The following is a 21,503-nucleotide window of genomic DNA, read 5'->3' as shown; positions in this document are numbered from 1 at the left end:
AAGGGAAATTATTATTGTTTGATGCTACCACAGTTTTGGGGTTGTAAAATTGATGATTAAAAATACCATCAACATTCGAGTATATATTTTAATTCAAAAATTTCCAAATTTTAACTAAAATCTGCCATTAATTCTGGTGGAAAATTTGGAAAAACGAAACGAACGAAAAGAACGAAATTAAAGAATAAATATTATAAAAAATACGTAAATTCTACAGAAACAGAACTTTTTTCTGTATAAAATTTCGTAAAACGATTTTTCAATTTTTTTTTTAATTTAGACATAGAGAAGTCTTTTATTATATGTTTAGTGTGGTAGATTTTCATTCTACCGTAAAATTTCAACTGCGCCATACTTTTTCATAAGAATGTGTGCAATAAAACTTGACTTTTATGAGTTTCTTGTATAGCCAAAATTACACATCCTAGTATTTTCCCCCATTTTCTTGACATTTCAGTTTTACCTTCTTTTTTACCTTCTTCTTCAAAAAAAGTAGGTAACGTAGATTATGGAAAAATAAACAGCAATTTCAGAAAAAAATTAAATCCAATTTTATTTGAAGAATCCTCTAGAGGATACGAAAACTTTCTATATTGAACGATAAGATATACTCACGAACATTTATTTACACAATAGTTTATTTTAAACAAATTGCAAAAACATTTTCAAGTAAAAGATAAATTTATATCTTGATGGAATATACTTAAAATTGATATGAGGATTAAATCGGATATTGAAACTTATGGCACATTTGATGATGGAAAAGAGATATAAAAGATGTGTGATCACTTGCGGTGTCTCTGAAGAGTTAATCTTATTTTATCATATAATAGATAAAACAAAATTTTTATCAAAGTTCGAAATTGTTTTTCTTTTAAAAGTTTCTAAAAATCTATTCGAATTTTCGAAAAAAATAATAATTGAGTGAAAAATAAAATTTTTAATATTTGTAAAACCAGAATTTGTGGTCTTTTTAAGAAGAGAATAACAGAGGGAAGTTTCTAAGTTTAAGCCAGAAATATATATTATACACATCCAAATATTATGATAAAGTTATTTTTAAACATTTCTAATTTTCCGTTGAAAGCAGCCTGTAAAAACTTTTCTACATCTTGCAGGTTAATTATCTTCATGGGAAGAAAATAAGTGCAAAGTTCGTGCAAACTTGCTTCTTTTAAATAAATATCAGGCTATTTTAAATTTTAACGAATTTCAATTATTTTAAATAAAAATAATAGTAAAAAAAAATTTGTCATTATTTTGTTTAAATAAACAAAAAAATTATTCCAAAGATCACTTTTAAAAAGGAAAAAAAAATACATAATGGGACTCCAGAGTATATGGCAATGGGATATAATTAATAAAAGAAAAATTTGGTCCTATTTGTCAATTAATTAATAGTTTTTTGAAATGTGTAGATTTTGAATTAACAGTTTTGAACATAAAAAATCATATGTTTTCATTGGGTTGTTAAAAAGGTAGCATCGATCGTTAAAACGTTAGCGTGCAATGTGGTTATTAGGGATGTTTATCACCTATGTTCACCCCAGGGTCGCCAGATTTGTGTCAAGAACTTCTCTCATTCGTTCATAAAATACTCCCCGAACTGCTTAACTTTATGAAAGTATATATGTATACAAAGATTAAGAAATCATAAACATATTAGAAAATTTACTCAACATAATTCAATATGAAACAATTTTTGAGAGGGAAAATTTGCTCACATGCGTCCGCCCCTAATGAAATTAAGAAAAATTTACGATCCAAACAAATGTTAACCCAGAACATTCTTCTTACAAAATAAGATATAAATATACATTAATAAATAAAATTTGTAGTTTTTTTCTTAAGATCTACAACATCCTAAAGTTAAGGAAAAATTGCGAGTCAAATGTACTTCCTGTGAGGTACTTTAAAGAAAATCTTTTAAATTAAATTAATTTAATTTTACTGTGATAAGAAAATAAATCAATAATACGAATTTAATATTATTTTCACGTGACTTTCGTTTAAAATTGGATACATAAAAAATTTCAAGAAGAGAAAATAAATTTTCATCTAGTCTTGTCGTGGCTTTACTCTTCGTAAAATTAGTCAAGTAAACAATAAAGTTTATTTTACGCAATAGCAGGAAATTAAAAACAATAAATTGTCAATTGATTTAGTAGATTTTCTATGTTATTTAATTTTATATATTAAAACTTTGATAATAAAATATAAAAAAAAATCCTTTTCTTTTTTTGGGGGGGCCAAAAATTTACTGGAAAATATTATTTAAAAAATTAAAACTATTTAATATTTACATATTTTCGTAATTATAAAAATTTTTTTATAAAAATATTTTTCACGTAAGTGAAGTATTATTAATTTCAAGTGTCGCTTTCACGAAATAATTAAAATGCACAAGCTTTCAGGACTAGAATTTCATTAAAAATAATTTTTTAAAAAAACCCTCAACTTGTCTTTTCGTATTATTCTGTTTTAGACAAAAAAAAAAATATCCAAAAAATTTGTAGAAAAGTTATTTTTTCTACTCAAATACAACAAAAATTGTCGATAAAAAAATAAATAAAAATTTTTCAAAAATGAAAAACATTTAAAATTATTATTATTTTTTGTTGTTATCGACTCACCTCCTGTGTCGTTCGATATAGTAGCGTCGCGAATGACGTCGAACACGAGGTCTACGTTTGTCGTAATGTAGCAAAGCAATGGAATTCTCCTTTGAATCACGACACGAGTCTCTTCTCTCCTTATCAAGAGGGATGGAAGAATCTCTTTTATTTTTTATATCGATCTTGTAAATTATCGATCTCAAAACGGTCCACAGAAAAAATGACAGAGTGAACATGTCAGCGTCACAAATTTTCACACAAATTCCCGACCCGAATTTCACCAGGTTCGAGAGGTCAGGAATTTCAAACACTACCGACGTCGTTAACACTTTTTTCAAAAAAAAAAAAAAAAAAAAAATTTTAATCACTTTTACTAATCTAAATTCCCGTCTATCATTTTCAATTTTCTATTATGACATTTTTCACTTTTACCGCTTTCGCGGTGACCATTTCCTTTGTCTTGTAATTAACTGCAGCACCTCCATTTTCTACTTCTAATTTCAAATTTAGAAATATGGTGAAATTTTTTAGTGAAAAGTATAATTAAACTATGTACATAATATAAAATAATATAGTATAGAACAGATTTAAAAAACCTCAACCAAATTTATTTTTCATTCAAAAATGATGAAAATATATTAAAAAACAAATCATAGCAGCCTTCAGTCTAAATCGCGTAAGTAAATAATTTTATCGTTATTTCTGTTTAACGTACAGTTTAGTAATCTACATCTTCGTACAGTGACATTTAATCCCAGGCGATTAAGTTAATTAAACAGGCTCGTATTTATGGCAAATTATATTACTTTTTTTTATCGATTTTCATTTTATTACTATCGTTTAAAGTAGAAAAATATTTTTTAATTTCTTTCTATTCAATTTTCTTTTATTTAATAAAATGGAATTAGTACAAACGGTCAATAATCACGCAGTTTTGAACAACAATAAGTCACGTACGTAACGTCAACTCTTCTTTCCTGATTTCCTCTGGGTATATTCAGCTTTTTTTTGTATCAAAGAATCGATTCTTTTATTAAGCAAAATGTGAATTCCATAGAGCTTTACTCACTGCAATTGATGATAAAGCTTTTGAATAACCTAGACGCAATCTTTACTATATATATAAAATTTTGTTTAACGCAAATTGTAGAATTTTGTGATTAATATTTTTTTTTCATATTTTTCAAATGTATTTTTTATTTCAATGCCAGAGACAACATTGACATTCAACTTAATTTACTCTAAATGAAGAAGCAATGTTTTTAAATGTAAATCCACTTGGTGCGATAAAGAAAAAGGTATCACCAATAGAATTGGAGGATCTTTTGCTCCAACTTTAATATGCTATACAAATTGAACACATTTTGCATTAATATTATAATAAATGGAGTGAAAGTTTAAAATAAACTAAAAACTGGGTCGATGTTCGTGTGAGATGTCAATTTTAAATCTATGAATACAATAATGTACTTTGAGTGTCAATATGAATAGAAAATTATTCATTGTCTCAAAGTTTGTTCATTTTGTCATATATACTACGGTTATCAATTCGTTTCTATGCCGCTAATATTATATCCAGATTAAATGTTCTCCTTTGTGCAGTCACACAGAAGAGAGCTCAATTAAAAAAAAAAAAAAATTCGTCATCTATTTTTGCGAAATCCGTGATCCAATTTCGCGGATTTTCTGATCTAATTTCGCGTAATTAGTGACACAATTACGCGGATTTCGTGATCTAGTTTCGCGTAATCTGTGATTCAATTTCGCGAAATCCATGATCTAGTTTCGCGGAATTCGTGATTTAATTCCGCGAAATCCGTGAGCCAGTTTCGCGGATTTCGTGATCTAATTTCGCGCATTCCGTGACCCAGTTTCGCGATCTAATTACGCGTAAACCGTGATCTAATTTCGCGAAATCCGTGATCTAGTTTCACGGATTTCGTGATATAGTTTTGCGATTTATTTTTTCGAAATGCGTGATCCAGTTTCGCGGAATCTGATCCAATTTCGCGATAAATACATACATATACAAAAGAGTTTATCCCATGTAAATTAAAATTTGGAAATGATTTATTATTATTATTACATTATATTATTCATATACTGTTGCTTATTATAACAGTTTTATAATTATGTTTTACAATAGTCGCATTAGATCTACGTATTTGACTTTCATTTGCAAGTTTCGCGAAACAAAGAAGTAAGCAAATCGTTAATTGAAAACACAGAGAGATCCTTCACTGCGAATTAGCGACTTCAATGTTTCTAGTGCTATTTAAAATAATATATATATATATATAACTATATAGTTTCCATACATTGACAATACACAAAACAGACGGTTTAAACATCCGTGAACTATATTCAACAGATTTTTGTTTAAATTAAATATCTAACCGACATGACTGTTGTGACTCTTGAGGAATACTAAAGAAAGAAAATTCTATTTTTTTAACAAAAAGCAAATGTCACGAATTTACTAGGAGAAAATATTTATGATAAAATATATTTTAAAAATATCAAAATAAGCCAAAAATATGGAAATATATACTTTTTTTTAATTTATTATAATTGTGAAATGTAACGATTTAAAGTGAGATGATGTTTTGCACGAAGGCAACTGCCATTTATTAGTGTTATGAGAGCTTCTTCCGAAAGTAATTACGGGAGCGCAAAAAAAAACAATTTTTTGCAAAAAAGCATTAAGGTAACGTCGACTTTATATTTCTCGAGGTAAGAATTTCTCTTTACGATCATTGCAAGAAAATATAGAACTGTCGCTCTACTTCAACGAAAAGGGCTCCTAAATTGAACGAATCCCAGGATTAACTTGACTTCATCCTGCAGGACTGCTAAGTCCTCAGTTTGTTCGTTTGCTCGTGTCAAAACGTAATGAGAAACTCCAATTTCGATATGAAATCTTCCTTATAATTACTTTAAGTATAATCTATTTCCTATACATGTTTATTCTTCTAAATAGAATATTTTAATATAATATTATTTATTATACTATAAAGACATTTTTTTCACTTTTTTCTAAATGGTTCTTAATTTCAAAATAATGTTCTATTTTTGAGACAAAATTTTCGTATAGCTAATCCACAGGTAAATTAATTTTGTAAAGAATTTATTTAGTTTTTTATGTAAATTTAAATTTTCTAAAAAGCAGGCGTTTCAAATTACTTAAAAATTTAATTAACTTTCACGAGGGGAAAAAAATTGTTCTAATCAAATGAAACGTAATATTCAGAAACTAAATATTAGCATTGCATATATGAATACATTGTCGCTATGAATAGAAGTGTAATCTTGAGATAGCAGAAGACTATAGCACAGGTTTATTATCCACACGACCACGAAATATAAATTTAAAAAACTGATTTCATAACAAATAAATAAATAATTTATTGATCATCAATAAATAAGAAAAATATTAATAATGAAACCAAAAAAATTTTATGTTTAATTTAAGATTTCAGATTAAAATTGTCAGCAATTTTTCTTATAAAAAGAAAAGAAAATTAAGATCCGCCCCTAAGCATTCTCGTATTATGAACTGAATAATACATACATATAGCTATCATCGATACAACCCACTGACCTCTTGTTCAAATTTAAATGATCTTAACCTTGGAACCCTATATTATCCTATAATCGTCAGGCAGTTGAACTTGGATTTTTTGAACGCATCAAAACATAAATTAGAAAAAAATAACCTGTTATTAATTTATACATATTACCTATACCTATCTAGCGTAATTCAAGATTAATATAATATATCTAATTAAAAAATTATTAAAATTATTTTTAAATATAAAAAAAAAATTTACTTGTAAATTGACAATAAGAAAAGATAAATGAATGACTATAAATAAAGAGGGAAATTAGATGAAAATAAAAATTACCAACACAAATTTAATGAAAATGAGAAAACAAATGAAATTAAAATGAAAATTATTATTCAAATATTTATTTCTAGGACGGAACTTTTTTCTTATATAAAAATTCTCTAGTTAATTTAAGTGCTATGTTTTTCATAATTTAATTAGCTCTAAGTAGATTTTTATCATTCGAATATATTGTTCTCAATTTGTCAGGTATAATTAATTAAAATACATTTTTTACTGACATGTTAGGGTACTTTTAAGTATGTAAATAAATTAATAGTAACAACAATAATAATAATAATTTTTTAAATATGCAAAATATACGCTAAAGATAAAATTTTTAAAACATGATCAAAAAATAAAAATTCACTTATAATTGAAAATAGACTTAGTAAATTACTATATGAATAAACTGATCTTTCGTGTATATTTATTAAAACTGGAGTACCGTAAGCTAATTTAAGTTTAAGGCAAACAACACTTATTTAATACAAATAAATTCTTGTATCTGACCTTTTTTTTTTTTTATTAAGAACATAAATTTCTTTGCCAGCTTTACGATGTTTGTTCCCATACATTAAAGTAAACTTTTGAATATTTTACATTTCCGTATGGATATTTATCGGATAGAATATAAGAGCGCTCACGTGACTTTCGTCGTTAAAGATTTATTTTTTTTCTTTTAGTATAAAAAACGTGTTTTTACGCAAAAAATTTATCTCTATATGATTGAAAATTTTACAATACACATTCATTTTAAATTACAATAAACTAATTCTCTATGAAGCGCACCTTTTTGGTTAAAACCTCGACTCAACTGTTTACTATTATCATTAACTCAACTTATGAATAATTCATATGCGTTTGCATATTTACACGTGATTTCATTTATCCTATGACTGATCATTCGTGTTAAATGCATTTAAGTTTTCTTGCTTTTATTATCCTCGCAACTCGATTTTTGTTTCAAGAGAGCATAAACAAAAACGAGTAAAAAAAAATACCAAAAAAAATGAATGAATTCGTTGCATGATGGATTTTTCATAATAAGTTTATAAAGCAGATGCAAAAAAGTTATATCCATACAAGTCTTAAAAATAACCAAGGGGAAGATTATATTGATTATATATTCTAAAGAAGCATGACGAGACTAAATGTAAAAATAAAGAAAAAGTGATCGTAAAGTTAATTATATGAACATTTTTCCGATCTACAATTTTTCGCTTTTTTTTCGTTTTAAGGATGTATATTTGAACGATTTTTTTTTCATTTTATTTTCAAGTCCAATCAGTTTTCAAGAAATTTTAAAAATGACAATATGAAAAAATAATATTTCATTAAAATATGAAAAGAATTAAAAGCAAATTTTTATTTATACAGTAAAAACTCGATAAATTATTATTCGACTATTTTTAAATCAATATTTACATAAAACAGAAAAATATTTTAAATTATTATTACAATTATTATATAATTATTAATTTGTTATTAATTAACTAATAATAATTTTTATTACTTTAAAAATTTTTTCAATTATTTTTATTATTATTCTTGTTATTATTATAAATTAAAGAAAAGAAAAATTATTTCAGTCCCAAAATAATTATAATTTAACCCAACAAATTTGTTTTAGTCAAAATATACTTTGGTTAATTCGAGAAACATATTCTTATGAATTAATAATTTATTTAATTAATCATGTGAAAAATTGTTGAATTAATTTACATTAACTTTTATTTGAAATAAATTGACTATATTTTCAAGTAATTCCCTATACATATATTAAACGAACGTTTTCTTGCATTAAATTTTTCAAGTTGGGGTAACAGCTTAGATAAATCACCGGATTGTTATCATTTAAACATTAAAAAATTTGCATAAATGCAAAACTTGTCTTTTTCTCTCATTTTTCGCATCAAACATTAAAAAAAATGCAATTTTACTAAAATTTTATAATATCACAACCGCATTCTCTTAAATTTACTAAAAAAAACATTTTTTTTTATTCATTTATTTGAATAAAATAAATGTTTTTGATTTACATTTATTTTATTCGATTAATTGAATAAAATAAATGATTTCAATAAAATATTTAACTTGAATCAAATAATTTTTATTTCAACTAAATAAACTCTTAAATAATTTCATCTTTTCCCCCGCAATTCGGTCCATTTAATTGTAAATAAAAATTTGAAAATGATTTTTTTTCTCAGTAAATTATTTTTGATAAAAAAAATAATAAAAAAAAATACTCCACTCACTTAAAATTTCACCATTTTTCGAATATTGACTAGAATGGATTTCACTGGAAATGTATTATTATTATTTCTATTTATCCCGATGCACATTTCTACACTCACACTGAACTGAATTTTTTTTTTTTTTTTCACCTATCGTGACAAGAGAAAAGGCACTTCCGGCGGCTTTTAGTCAACATTTTTGTGCCGGTGGTGTGTCATACATATATGTATGTATACATATGTCTGTGGCACTGACGACGAAAATGAAAATAATCGATTCTCTCACGGATCTTCGAGAGACACTAACACATATATATGTATATATATATAAATTTATATACAACGATACGAAGGAAAATCACCGTCTGAAAAGCCTTGCAACTCTCACGACATTTCCAAATAGTCTATATACGCAATGCGCGCGCTCTCATTACGAATGTGAAACTTTCTCAGCTGGATAACACGATTGGTTGGATCCTTACGCGCCGCTACATCGCATTTACACGCTGCCGCGTTGACTTCGCGCCACCCTCGCCCGCGTGCAAACAGGTTGGAAAGCTTACGAATTTAAGGCATGCGCGAACGAGGGCTTAATCTTGCCTGTGCACGATGTTCAATCGATACGCGCTTGCGGACAACCGGAAACAAAATCATTTTGCACTCGGCTTACTTAAGTAATTTCAAGAAAAAACTAGGATGCCCTCCTTATTTTTCAGTTCATATATATATATATATTTTTTAATGCTTCCAGAGAAAATAAAGTGAAAAAAAAAATTTATTCGCATCTGGAAAATTACCTGATTTTTCTGTTTAATATCTTTAATGAGAATTGCCCTTGGTAAATGAATGAAATCGACTATAGGGGAGATCAGAATCCGGATGAAGTTCAATTTGAAACAATTTTTTGAGAAATATGTAATTTTCTATTTCTGTTTTGCAAAACGTTCAATAAGACTTTAAGCTGTTTCACAAATGATGCTGATAAGATCTGTGTCATCTTGTATCCTTACATGTTTACATCCTAAACTCATAGATAATTCGAAAGATACATTCTCTGAATGTTCAATAATATAATTGTCAATTCAAATATGCACGTATTTTTGCTTTTTAAGTTATATACAATTTTAGCAAATTTTTTTTTTTATAAATTTATAAATAAATTTAATAAATAATTTAAAGATATTTCTTCTTCTAATCCATTTTTATAAAAAAAGTTGCCATAATCATAAACTTGAAAAAATCTTGTAAATTTAATATAATTAGGAGTTGGAAATAATTCGAAAAACACATTTTGCCTTTAGGGAGAAAACAAAATTAGTAGAAAATTCCATTACACATTTTCCTTAGCAGATGATATTATTTCTATTTAAAATGACCGAGACAAATTTTCCCTAGTTTTCTAAAGCAAAAATTTAACTTTTCTAAAAGAAAGATTCCATAAAAAAAAGTTTACTTTTAAGAAGAATAATTTATTCATGCGATGAGAATTTAATAATTATAAAATAATTTATTTGTATCGAATAATTATTATTTCTAGCAAATAATTATTATTATTAAATATTAGATAAATATTTATTTTATAATAGCCAAGTAATCGATTGTGAATTAAATAAATTATTTTTTTAGTGTAAAATTCCTTCAGGAAAATACCTTTTTGTTTCATGAAAATAAAGAAAAAGAAAAACCAACAATATAGGTCACAAATCAACGAGATAAAAAAAATTGATTTTCCATTACAAAAAAATCCTAGTTTTCCCATGGTAGGATAGAAAATTTGCTTTTTTCATTTAAAGCGAAGCATTTAAAAAAATATTTCAAAAACTATTTTAAAGAAATTTTTTTTTAAAAACTGTTTGAAAAATTCATGAGTCATAAATAATATAGGTTTTAAAAAGACCGCACCTGAGAATATTCCTATTTTAATAGATCAATCTTGAAAATTATCACTTAATTTTTAATAAAAAAAAAAATCTATAGTAAAAATTCTATATATATATACAAGAGGTAAAAGAGTTCAATGCTAAAAACGGCAAAGCTAAGGTCACTTGTCATTGATTGGATACTGTCCAAATCTCGCGATCTTACAGTTTGGTCGATTGCAATAACTTATGACGTACAAAGAATGTTTATATATATAAACCCCCCCCCCTAATTAAAATTTTTTTTATCTAATTATTTGGGTTTTTAAACATAGAAAAAGTGGATTAAACATTTTTCAGGTGGTCCGGTTCTTGAAAAAAATATAGCTGAGACTTAAATACTAAAAATTGTTGGATTTAAAGAAATTTTCTTTGATTCAAAGAAACTGTAACCATGTCGCACTATATATTTTATATAAAGCACGCCTACTAAGCCTTTTCATCTCACGTTTCTAATGCCCGGCATCAAATTTCGTATCTTAAAAGCAATCCCTAAACCGAATATCACTGTACATTTGAAGTTTCGTAAAATGTCACGACTACATTTCAAAAACACGTCTTGCATTACAAATTGCACAATAATTTTATTTGCAATTAAAATTAAATTGCACTTCAGAAAAGACGGGAAAATCTTTGTATTTTACTTATTTTTTTTTTTTTTTAAATGTAAAACAAAAACCAGAGACAAAGAAACTAAAATGCAACTTTTTTAAATTAAAAACAAGTTTCATATATTAGATTTTCTACATATATGCAAATTTTTCTCAAGGACAATGTGTTAAAAAAAAAATTGGTGTCTTTTTTCACACATATGTATAAAAAATTAAAAATTCCACTTCTTTCCCTTAGTGTAATTATACTTTTACGCGGGCACGTTTATGAGGAACGTGTCAAAGATTATATCAGCAAGTAATGTTGTTATGAAACAACTCATCTTTAATAAATTGCTGAGCCAGGAAAGAAGCAATTAAGTCATGGCAGAGTCAGTCTTGATATTTAATTGATATAGAAAATGACGTTTGTTTTTTTTTTCACACCTACAAATCACAGTCACGTACGCCTTCAATTTGTTGAAGGAAAATAAAAATTATTTGTCACAGGGAAATAATTTATTCCACTATTTTACATGACAACTGTAATATTTTCAATTGCAAAAAAGGGGGGATTTTTTTTTTTAAATTTTATAAGAAAAAACTTACGTGACTATATATGTTTAAAAGTAGCAACTTGGTAAATATTTTCCAAAATGTCAACTCACCTGCAACAGAAAAGTAAATAATTATTAGAAAATTATAATTGCTTAATTAATTAGTTTTAATTAATATAATATTGTCAAAAATTTCTTTTAATCAAAAACAATTTAAATAATGAAAATTACTCTTTACAAAAAAATGTAAAAATTTTCATCAATCAAATTAGAATTTCATATAACAATTTTTTTTTAAAATCAAATCAAATAAAAATTGTGGCAAAGTTTAAACGGGAAAAGAAAGAAGTGTCTTTTTTTGTTAGAAAGCACAACTTAGTTTACCGACTGAGGAATATTTTGTTCAAAAAGTCGAAAGCTCACTCAGGGGTAAAATAGGATGCAGCAGCTCGATAAAGAAGGTCTCTCTTGATTACCCGCGATTCTACAGATATTTTTTCTCATTCCTAAACTTTTTGATGTCACCACAGTGCAGTGCTATATATTACACTGGAGTCTCCCAAGAGAGGACTTCTGAAGAGAGGACTAAGTAGTGACGCGGCGCGGTAAGGAGTGAGGGGGGAAGAGATGGGCGGGATCAGAAAGAGGAACGTGAACTCAGGAGCGTTTGTTTTTAGTGTACCTTTCTTGCGTAGTGTTTTACATACGTAACAGAATGTATTCTGTTAAAAAAAACACATCTCTGTGATACGATATACGGCCCTGGAGTGTTTACAATTTTCGGCGTCAAGGACGAATTCCGTAGAGAGGTCCAAGACTCTTTCTGTCCTCTCTTCGGAGACTCTAGTGTAATTCCTTTACTTTTAATTTAAATTTCGATTTTTCAATTCAATTTTAAAAAAAATAAATATATATATATATATATATATATATATATAATAATTTATAATATAATTATGAATTAATTTAATAATTCAATTATTAATAATTATTATTCTCAATAAATAAATTATAACGAATTAGCAGAATATAGAAATTTTTCTAAATTCAATAAGAATATTTCTTTGATTTATATAAGCTTCTGTAACTAAGAAATTTTCATTATTATTATTTTCATTATTTTACTAAGTATTTTTCTACATATGTAGCATTCAAATTTGTTCGGATTTCAACGCAATTTTCCTTTGATACAAAGAAATTCTTTTTGAACTTACTTTATTAAAAGGAATTTTCTAATTTAAAAAAAAAACAGCTAGAAAAAAGGATCAATATTCCTGTGATCATCTAAAGAAGAAAGAGTTTTCAATATATTATGTGAGAAATTTTTATCTCGAAAAAATGTGTCAAAAAGATGCTAATTAACCAAACAGTTAAAATTTAGTTTCCAATATAAAATATAATAATTTGTGTTAAAACCAAAAAAAAAATAATCGACAAAAAGAAGTTCCATATTATAATTGCTTTTGGTGATAATTTTGAGCAGTTGATTTTGACTGGCCAAGATTCATTTTTGCTACACTTTGCGCGAAGCATTTTGAGGGCATGAATGACGTCAGAGTTGGGAGGCGGAGGTCGTACCCGTTACGTCACTGGCCCAGGCCAGCTTCCACTGCTGCAACATCGATCAGCACCAGAGACGAGAGACAACGAACGAGAGAGGAAGAAGAGGATAAAGAAAGCAAGAAGATGAAATGTCATTAATAGTTCTCGTACCCTTGCGGTCTATTAATTAAATTTCTGAATATTTGTCGATATTTTGCATTCTAGTTTCAAACCTCATCCCCCCATCCACTTAGGGATACTATAATTGGATTTGCTCCACAATTATAGTATTAAACGATGACACTCATTATTATCCTTCAATTATTAATTCATATATATATAACCCTAAGTAATTAAATTTTTAATTTCAGAAGGCAAATTAAGATTTTTTAAATTTCAATCAATATTTACTGAATGATTGTAAAAAAATGCAATAACTAAATTAATACAAGAAAAATAAATTAAAAAATATATTAATTATAGTAAAATTGGAATGACAAAAAGCTAGATAGAATGTTGATTCTAGATTTATATTCTTCACTGGATTTTTGGTTTGGAATAATGCCAAAAGGTACAGTGTTGATTTATCATCACGTCTTAATACACGGTACTTAATTTTACGACGTGCAATGGCATCGAATCGCATGTTAGCCGAAAATATGCCAATTATCACTGAATTCCCATCTGATAACCAAAACAAATTTCGCTTTTTGATTTTGTCATATTTTATCGATTGAAAATTACCTGAAAAATATTTTTTTTTTTTTACAAAAAACTTATTGATCAAACATGAATTTAAGTATTTATCAGTTTAAATCTATTTTCGCCACTATTGAAAAAATAAATTCTTTCTCTGATTTATATTTTTTAATATAAAAATTTATTTTATAAAAAATAAACAAATAATAAACTTAATTTGATTTATAATTATTAAATTCTATTTAGTGGATTTTCTGGAAAGAAATTTTAATTTTCACTTTTAGCAAAAAAAATTAAAAGTTTCAGACAAAGCCGTTTGCCCCGAGATTGAGAGAGAGAAATAAATTTAACTTTATATCACACAGTTTCTGCTGATTCGAATTGCGATTGTTGCATTAATTAGGATTCTCCTAATGCAATTATAACTTTGATAATGGACGAGCTTGTTAAATTCGAGACTTTTCAACAATGGATCATAGTAATGTAACATCTATTCTATTATTAAATTACATGTATCGCAAACTGTGAAATTTTTAATCGTCGATAGTTTCGATAAAGTTTTCAATGGAACACGATTAACTTCTATATAGTGTATTTTGTACCTACATTGCCACTGTATCTGTATATATATTATACTTTCCACTCAATTCAACTGTAATTAAATATCGATTTTTCAAATGCATATAACCAGATACATGTCAAAAGGTCAGTTGAGACCAATTTATGAAAAAGATTTAATAAACTTCTTCTATTAAATATAATTGCCAAACTGAAACTGATTTGGAAATTTGTTTAAAAATGTAATCAATCTTTTTAGGCGGAACAAAAATTATCAACAATATGACAAAGAACATTTTTTTATAAATAAATTGCGTAAAAACATTTTCCTCTCAATTATTGGAATTTTTGTCCTAAAAAAAAATTTTTCGATCTATAATTCTTAAAGAAAATAGTATTGTATTATTGTAAAGATAAAAACTCACGTGACTCCAAACGACTAGAATATTTTGTAAATATTTTTTTCCAAAATGTCAACTTACCTGTAACAAAAATAAAACACAAATAATTAGCAAATAGAAAAAGTATTTTACAATTTAATTATTTATATAAAAATATTATGAATTACAAAATACGTTGTCATTTTATCATTAAATAAATAAATCTCAGAAATAGAGATTTTCTTTGAAAATTCAACATTAATTCTGGTTTTATTGATTTCGCATGTAAAACTCCTTTTTTCTTATTCCCTTTCTAAACAATTGACCTTCTTATAAATAACGAAAGTAACAACTAAACTAGGTAAAATAAATTTAATTCTAAAAAATTGTTAAGTGGTTTAAAATATGGATAGAATTAAATAAAAAAAAAAAAAAAAAGAGTTGCAAAGAATCGACTCGACCTAATTTTTCCCCGCCAATCGAATAAGTGTGACTGAGTTTAAATTTTGACGATTATCTATGAATACATTGAAACAATGACGTATAAATCTTTGGTCGCGTGCCACGTGGGAAAATCATATAATTTCTTCATAAAGAACCTATAACGTTTCAACAAAGCTTCAGGTCTTTAATTTACAGAATAAATTATAATTCATTCTATATATTTGAGGAAAATTTAATTTCTTGGGAATCCTTTTAAGTTAACGTTCTTGAGAAATTGTTAAGTGCAATGTATTTTAAATACCTTTACGCTCCATTAATTCTTATTTAAAATCAATAGTGCCATAATCAGTTGATTCTTTAATTAGGATTTCAAAGTTAAAAATATTAGAAATCAAAGGTGATTTGAGAATTTGGCAAAAAAAAACACTTAAATACTCCAAATGCAATTTAAAAAATTAATAATTATTTTTCTCACTTGTATCGATTATATTATTTGAAATCACTAGAAATATGAATTAAAATCTTTGTTTACACTTCCTAAATTTACGAAAATACAAATATAGTCATCACTGATTGTTTACATTCACAAAAACTCACCAAAAAAATGTAATCAGTTCCAAACATAACCTCGACGTTTTTTTACAGTTGTTGTCAATAAAATATTTCTATAATTAACACTTGAAATTATTTTTGAAATGTAAAATTTATGCTAATCGGAAAAATTAAATTTGGTAAACATAACCTTCAAACACTGGGTATGATTTTAGGCTGTATCCACAATAAGAATTTTCAGCGTTGTTCGCGAAAGGTACACGTAAGTTACGCGAATGTTTTGAAGAATTGCCAACTACTGGAAAAAAAATTTAGCTTTGTTTCGAACGTGGATACATAATCTCCAAATTAATTTCGGTAAAGGCATCGAATAACAAACACAACTTTATAATATTATATTATCGTTTATTATTATTATTTTAATTATTAATTAATTATTATTATAAAATAATAATAATAATAATAATAATAAATATTAATATTATTAATTATTAATTTATTATTATTATTATATTTTCATTACCTGAAAGTTGACTTTTATTGTTCAATGTTTACGCATACATATTTTTAATTCACCGTAAAATTTATTCATTACAAATTTCAAGAAAATATTTTTTAGAATTAATGACATTCTTTCAATCAGGTATTGTTACCGAAATTAATTTGGAGGTTATGTATCCACGATCAAAACAAAGCGAAATTTTTTTTCCAGTAGTTGTCAATTCCGCAAAACATTCGCGTAACTTACGTGTACCTTTCGCGAACAACGCTGAAAATTCTTATTGTGGATACAGCCTTAAACGCGCAAGTTTGAAACACTTTTTGTTGCAAGTAAATTGTTATTTATGAAACACACACTCGCGAGATTACTCTTATTTATATTTGAAACAAAAACGCAAAGTATTAAAACTCAAATTTTAAAGTAAACTCAAACGCAAGCACAAAAAACAAAGTGGGGCTTGCATCAAACACTGAGTAAAATGGCGCCATTTCTTTTCTGTAAGCGCAAGCTCAGTTCGTGAGGGCGCCACTTCCGTAGCCCGCTAAATTTGAATTTACCAATGAGCAATTAAAGAAAAAAATTCATAAATAAATGTTAGATTAATACGTACAATTTATTAATTAACATGATAATTAATTAATTACCTCTCTGTAAGTGTAAATATTTAATAGCAAAAAAAATTTATTTCATTTAAAAATAATTTTTTTAAACAATAGTTAAAGATATTTAATTCAGTGATAAATAAATAAATAAATAAAAAATTGTTATTTGAATTAAAAATTCTGTTTCATTAAAAAATATTAAAAATTACAATTCTTTTAAACTTCAGAAATGAAAATCCCAAAAAATTGATTTAAAAAATTCTATAATGAAACTAATTAAATCTAAATAAAAAAAAAAAATTAGAAAATTAAGTGAAACAAAAGTTTTTAACAACGATTTAAAACAATATAAACGAAAAATTTTCAGAAGACATGAATTAGAACACGTGAAAAAGATCATAATTAAAGAAAGTCAATTTTTGCTCTGTATACCTCAAAGGTTAAAGCACTTCAGCTTTATCTTCAGAATTTAGTTCAAGGACTCATGAGACTTTTCTTTATTAACTGATTCTAAATATACACTTAAAAGTAATTATTTGTGAAATTCATCAACAAAAGTTAAAATGAAAATAAAGAAGAAAACTTTATGTAAAAATGTTTATAAATATATTATAAAAAAAATCTCTTTCATTATATATTATAATAATATATATATATAATTTTCATAAAATTTTATCAGTATTTAAAAAAAATTTTTTTATGTAATCATTTTTGTTTGTCCTTCATTGAAGAAAAATCCCATTTAAATTGAAATTTTCCGTATTAATAATTAATAAACAAAAATAATCATTAATTAATTCTTGAGACGGTTATATTATATATATGTGTGTGTATATTATCTGGGAAAAACTTATACGCGTATACAAGGCCTTGAACTTTCAAGTTGTGTCGGTTGCAGTCACGGAATGTATAATTTTATTGCTAAAGTGATCTAGGACGATAATTTTTTATTCCTCAACTTCTGAATCTTAACAACCAATTGGTGAGAGATATGCAAATACACTAAACACATCTATTATATGCGTGACACGAATATGCGGAAACAAAAGTTATATTTATGTTTTTTTTTAATTCTGTACCGAAAAAAAAAATTATTATCAATATCAGAGTAACTTCCCTCTCATTTTTATTCAATTTTCTTCTCAAATTAAGAAAAAAATTTTTTTCTTAAAAGAGGATTTTTTTGTATTGTTTTTGTAAAAATTAAGAATTATTGCATGAATTACGTATTAATAATAATTGTTATTATTACAATTATTATAATAATTAATAATAATAATAATAATAATTTATATAGAAATTTTCATAATTCTGAAGCAGAATATTCTATTTAATTTAAGAATATTTTTTTCTGTTTTTCCTTCTTGTAAATTAATTTTTGAAGTTTGAGATTTAAAATGAGAAGCGAGTAAGGGAAATGAGTTATTATGTATAGAATAAGTGACAAATTCAGTAAATCAACGTCTCATAATTTGTTTGACAAATTTCGTTTTACTGAAAAGACGATGAAAATTATTTCTTCATCAAGATTAATTACTAGGATTGTTCCAAGGAAAAGAGTTCGTTGAAAAAAATATATCTATACGAAAAAAAACTTTGTATTTCTCTTTTTTTTTTTTAACTCAAAACCTGAATATAAATCAGTTTTTTAATTTGACGTGTTGAAAAAAAAGTAATTTACCTCATTCTTCAATTTTAATTGCAATAATTGGATTACGTTTGGATTTAAAAAATTAATTTTTTTCTAATTGTAAATATTGTAATTAATAAATAAGATAAAAAAAAGTTAATCTCATTTTATCAAAAACAATCAATAGTGTAAAAATAATGGATAAGGAAAATGAAGTAAAAATAATGAGTAAAAAAAAAAAATAAATAATGATGTAAAAAAGAAAAAAAAATGGATAAACAAATGAAGTAAGAGTAATGGATAAAGAAGTGGAGTATAAATAAAAATAGAATAATGAAGTGAAAAGTAAAGAAAAGTGGAGAAAAATAAATTTGAAAAAAAATACTTAGAATGAAAATTAAAAAAAAGGCGAATTTCGGAAAAACAATTTTTTTGGGAAAAAATAGTAAAAAAAAATGGAATAAAAATTTGAAAAGGTGAATTTTTGGAAGTTTAGAGGAATTTTTACGGTGACTGACCAATTTGAAGGATGAACACGTGGTCCACATGGACAGCATCCACTGCTAGTACGTTTTCTTCTACGCGCGCACCAATCCTGGCCCATTATCACTATTTTCTTTTCACATTTTCAGCACGTGCTGACGAAACTTCCGTTTCGTCGCCAATTTTCCTTTTTCTTCTCTCGACACTCAGAGAAGTTCGATTTTCACATTTATTAATTTTTAAACTCATCTTTTACACATTTTACAGTTGACATTACAAAACGCACATCTCATTGCCGGTAATTTATATTGTCTCATTTTCCCCAGCAATTTATCAACATTTCATATTATATTATATAGCGTTCACTTTCATCAAGACTTTAATTACTGTTTCTAATTCCGTGAGAAACTGCAGACACTATATAGTCGTCGTCGTCGTCGTCGACGATAATAATTAAATTCTCTCTTGCATTTTGGCGCGAGAAACGATTTTTTCTACAATTTCACGAGGGACATGATTATTTTTAGATTTTGTCGGGAATAGAAAATTTTTTTCCTGTTTTTTTAGATACTCTCTAAATCTGAATTAGTAAAAAATTTTCAACGAATTTGAATTACTAATGTACTTTTTGCTTTCGAATTAGTAAAATTTAACTGGAAGGAAAAAAAAATTTACTATGGAATTAGTAAAATTTAACTAATAGTAAAAACTATTTTACTATGGAATTAGTAAAATAAAACTAATTAACAGTAAAAAAAAATTTTTATCGAATTTTTACTAATTCAAATTTACAGAGTAATTCTCTACATTTATCATTTCAATATTTAAAATAGAATGGCATTTTAATTAAAAAATATTTTTGTTTATAGATAAAATTTTTCCAGTGGAACTGAATTAAAAATTTCAGAAATATTATTTAATATTTATTATTATTTCACAATTACAATAATTATTCTTTACTTTTTTATCATCGTCAAATAAAAGACCGCCTTACTATATTTTTCAAAACCTATCAATTCGAAAAATGTAATTAGTTTTTGATCACAGACTTTTATTAAAAAAAAAAAAAGAAACTTTTATACACGACTGGACGATTATTATAAGTGAAAATTCAATCAGATTAAATGAGAAATTAAATTTCACGGTAAACACGTGTTTAGTATCACCTCAGTGTGTGTATATTTGTATTCAGGGTTGTAGACACATGATTCACAAAAAAAAAAACTGAATATTTATCCGCGAGAATATTATATGGTCGCGATATGGAGCTTGGAAAAATTCACTTTATAAAGACGATCGCTTGTTGCAAGTAGTGGTGATAAAAATGGACAGGTATATCAAAGAGGTAAGCGGATAAGGGCGGGTCGGAGTTAAATAGAAGCTGACTACGAGTTCTGCCTAGAAACGTACAACCCGAAGCAAACGGAACGCGCGTCGACGCGAGCGCCTCTCTCTCTTTCTCTCTCTCTCTCATCGGGGTTGATCAATTTTCGGTGGAAACTGCTACGACTTTCTTTCTGTTAAAAGAAACTATCTAAATAATCACTTTGTCCGAAAAGCAAAAAAAAAATATTTCAAAAAAGTTTCCTTCCTACAAATGTGTCATTTTATTCCAAAAGTGAACTCTCTAGAATTATTGAGAATTCGTTCACTAATTCAAATTAATAGAAATTTTCACTAATTTTTAGTTAAAATATTACTATTTTATTGTGTAACATTTTTTCCTAAAGTTTTAGTGAAAAATGACTAAATGTTAGTATAGAAATTTTCACTGCTTTTTAGTTAAAAAATTATTATTTTATTTAGTAACATTTTTTTACTAAATTTTTAGTGAAAAATGACTAAAAGTTAGTAAACATTTTCACTAATTCCAAAAAGAACGATTTCTAAATATTGTTTACTTAAACTACTGAAATTTATATCGACCTGGTTTTAATTTCGAAAAACATTCAATTTTTTCTTTTTAAGTAAAACTATTTGTCAACATTTGCGCTTTTGTTTTACGATTCTATTTTCCAAAAAAACAGAAAAATGCAAAATTTCACAATATTGATAAGTAAATTTGTTGACGTTGCAATTTTTTTAATGGAAATCCTAAAGTAATCAAATAGAATAAAGAATCAAGTAATATCACTGACAAAAATGTATTTTATAATTTTTTTTTTATATGGCAAAAATAAATTGGAAAAATATTTAACTCAAGTTAAATAATGTAACTAATTTCAACTATAGAGCAAACTAATTAATTGTAGGAAAAGTGAATATTTATAATAGATGAAATAATATTTAAAATCTCAATTTTT

The 21,503-nt window shown here is 26.0% G+C and overlaps 1 protein-coding gene across 15 annotated transcripts in view; it reads right to left on the bottom strand.

The window, feature by feature from the left end:
• The window catches only part of LOC127282734 (cAMP-specific 3',5'-cyclic phosphodiesterase), a 262,846-nt gene that overhangs the window by 58,456 nt on the left and 182,887 nt on the right, over window positions 1-21,503 (bottom strand). The window contains exons 1-2 of one of the 15 annotated variants that reach the window (XM_051307197.1): window positions 20,367-20,579; window positions 19,236-19,694 (exon numbers count right to left, since the gene is read on the bottom strand). The exons of 13 other annotated variants lie outside the window; for them this stretch is intronic. In XM_051307197.1, the coding sequence (XP_051163154.1) occupies window positions 19,236-19,321 (86 nt within the window). In that variant the 5' untranslated portion in view covers window positions 19,322-19,694; window positions 20,367-20,579. Of the gene's footprint in view, window positions 1-2,633; window positions 2,944-19,235; window positions 19,695-20,366; window positions 20,580-21,503 lie in introns of those variants that run through there. One more of the 15 variants, XM_051307189.1, reaches the window with a different exon arrangement.

This window comes from Leptopilina boulardi, unplaced genomic scaffold (genome assembly GCF_019393585.1).
Source record: "Leptopilina boulardi isolate dan_hultmark-lab unplaced genomic scaffold, ZJU_Lbou_2.1 LbouV2_302, whole genome shotgun sequence".
In the NCBI taxonomy this organism is placed as follows: Eukaryota; Metazoa; Arthropoda; class Insecta; order Hymenoptera; family Figitidae; genus Leptopilina; species Leptopilina boulardi.
The sequence above is the reverse complement of the archived record's forward strand: the minus strand, read 5'-3'. Positions and strand labels throughout refer to the sequence as shown.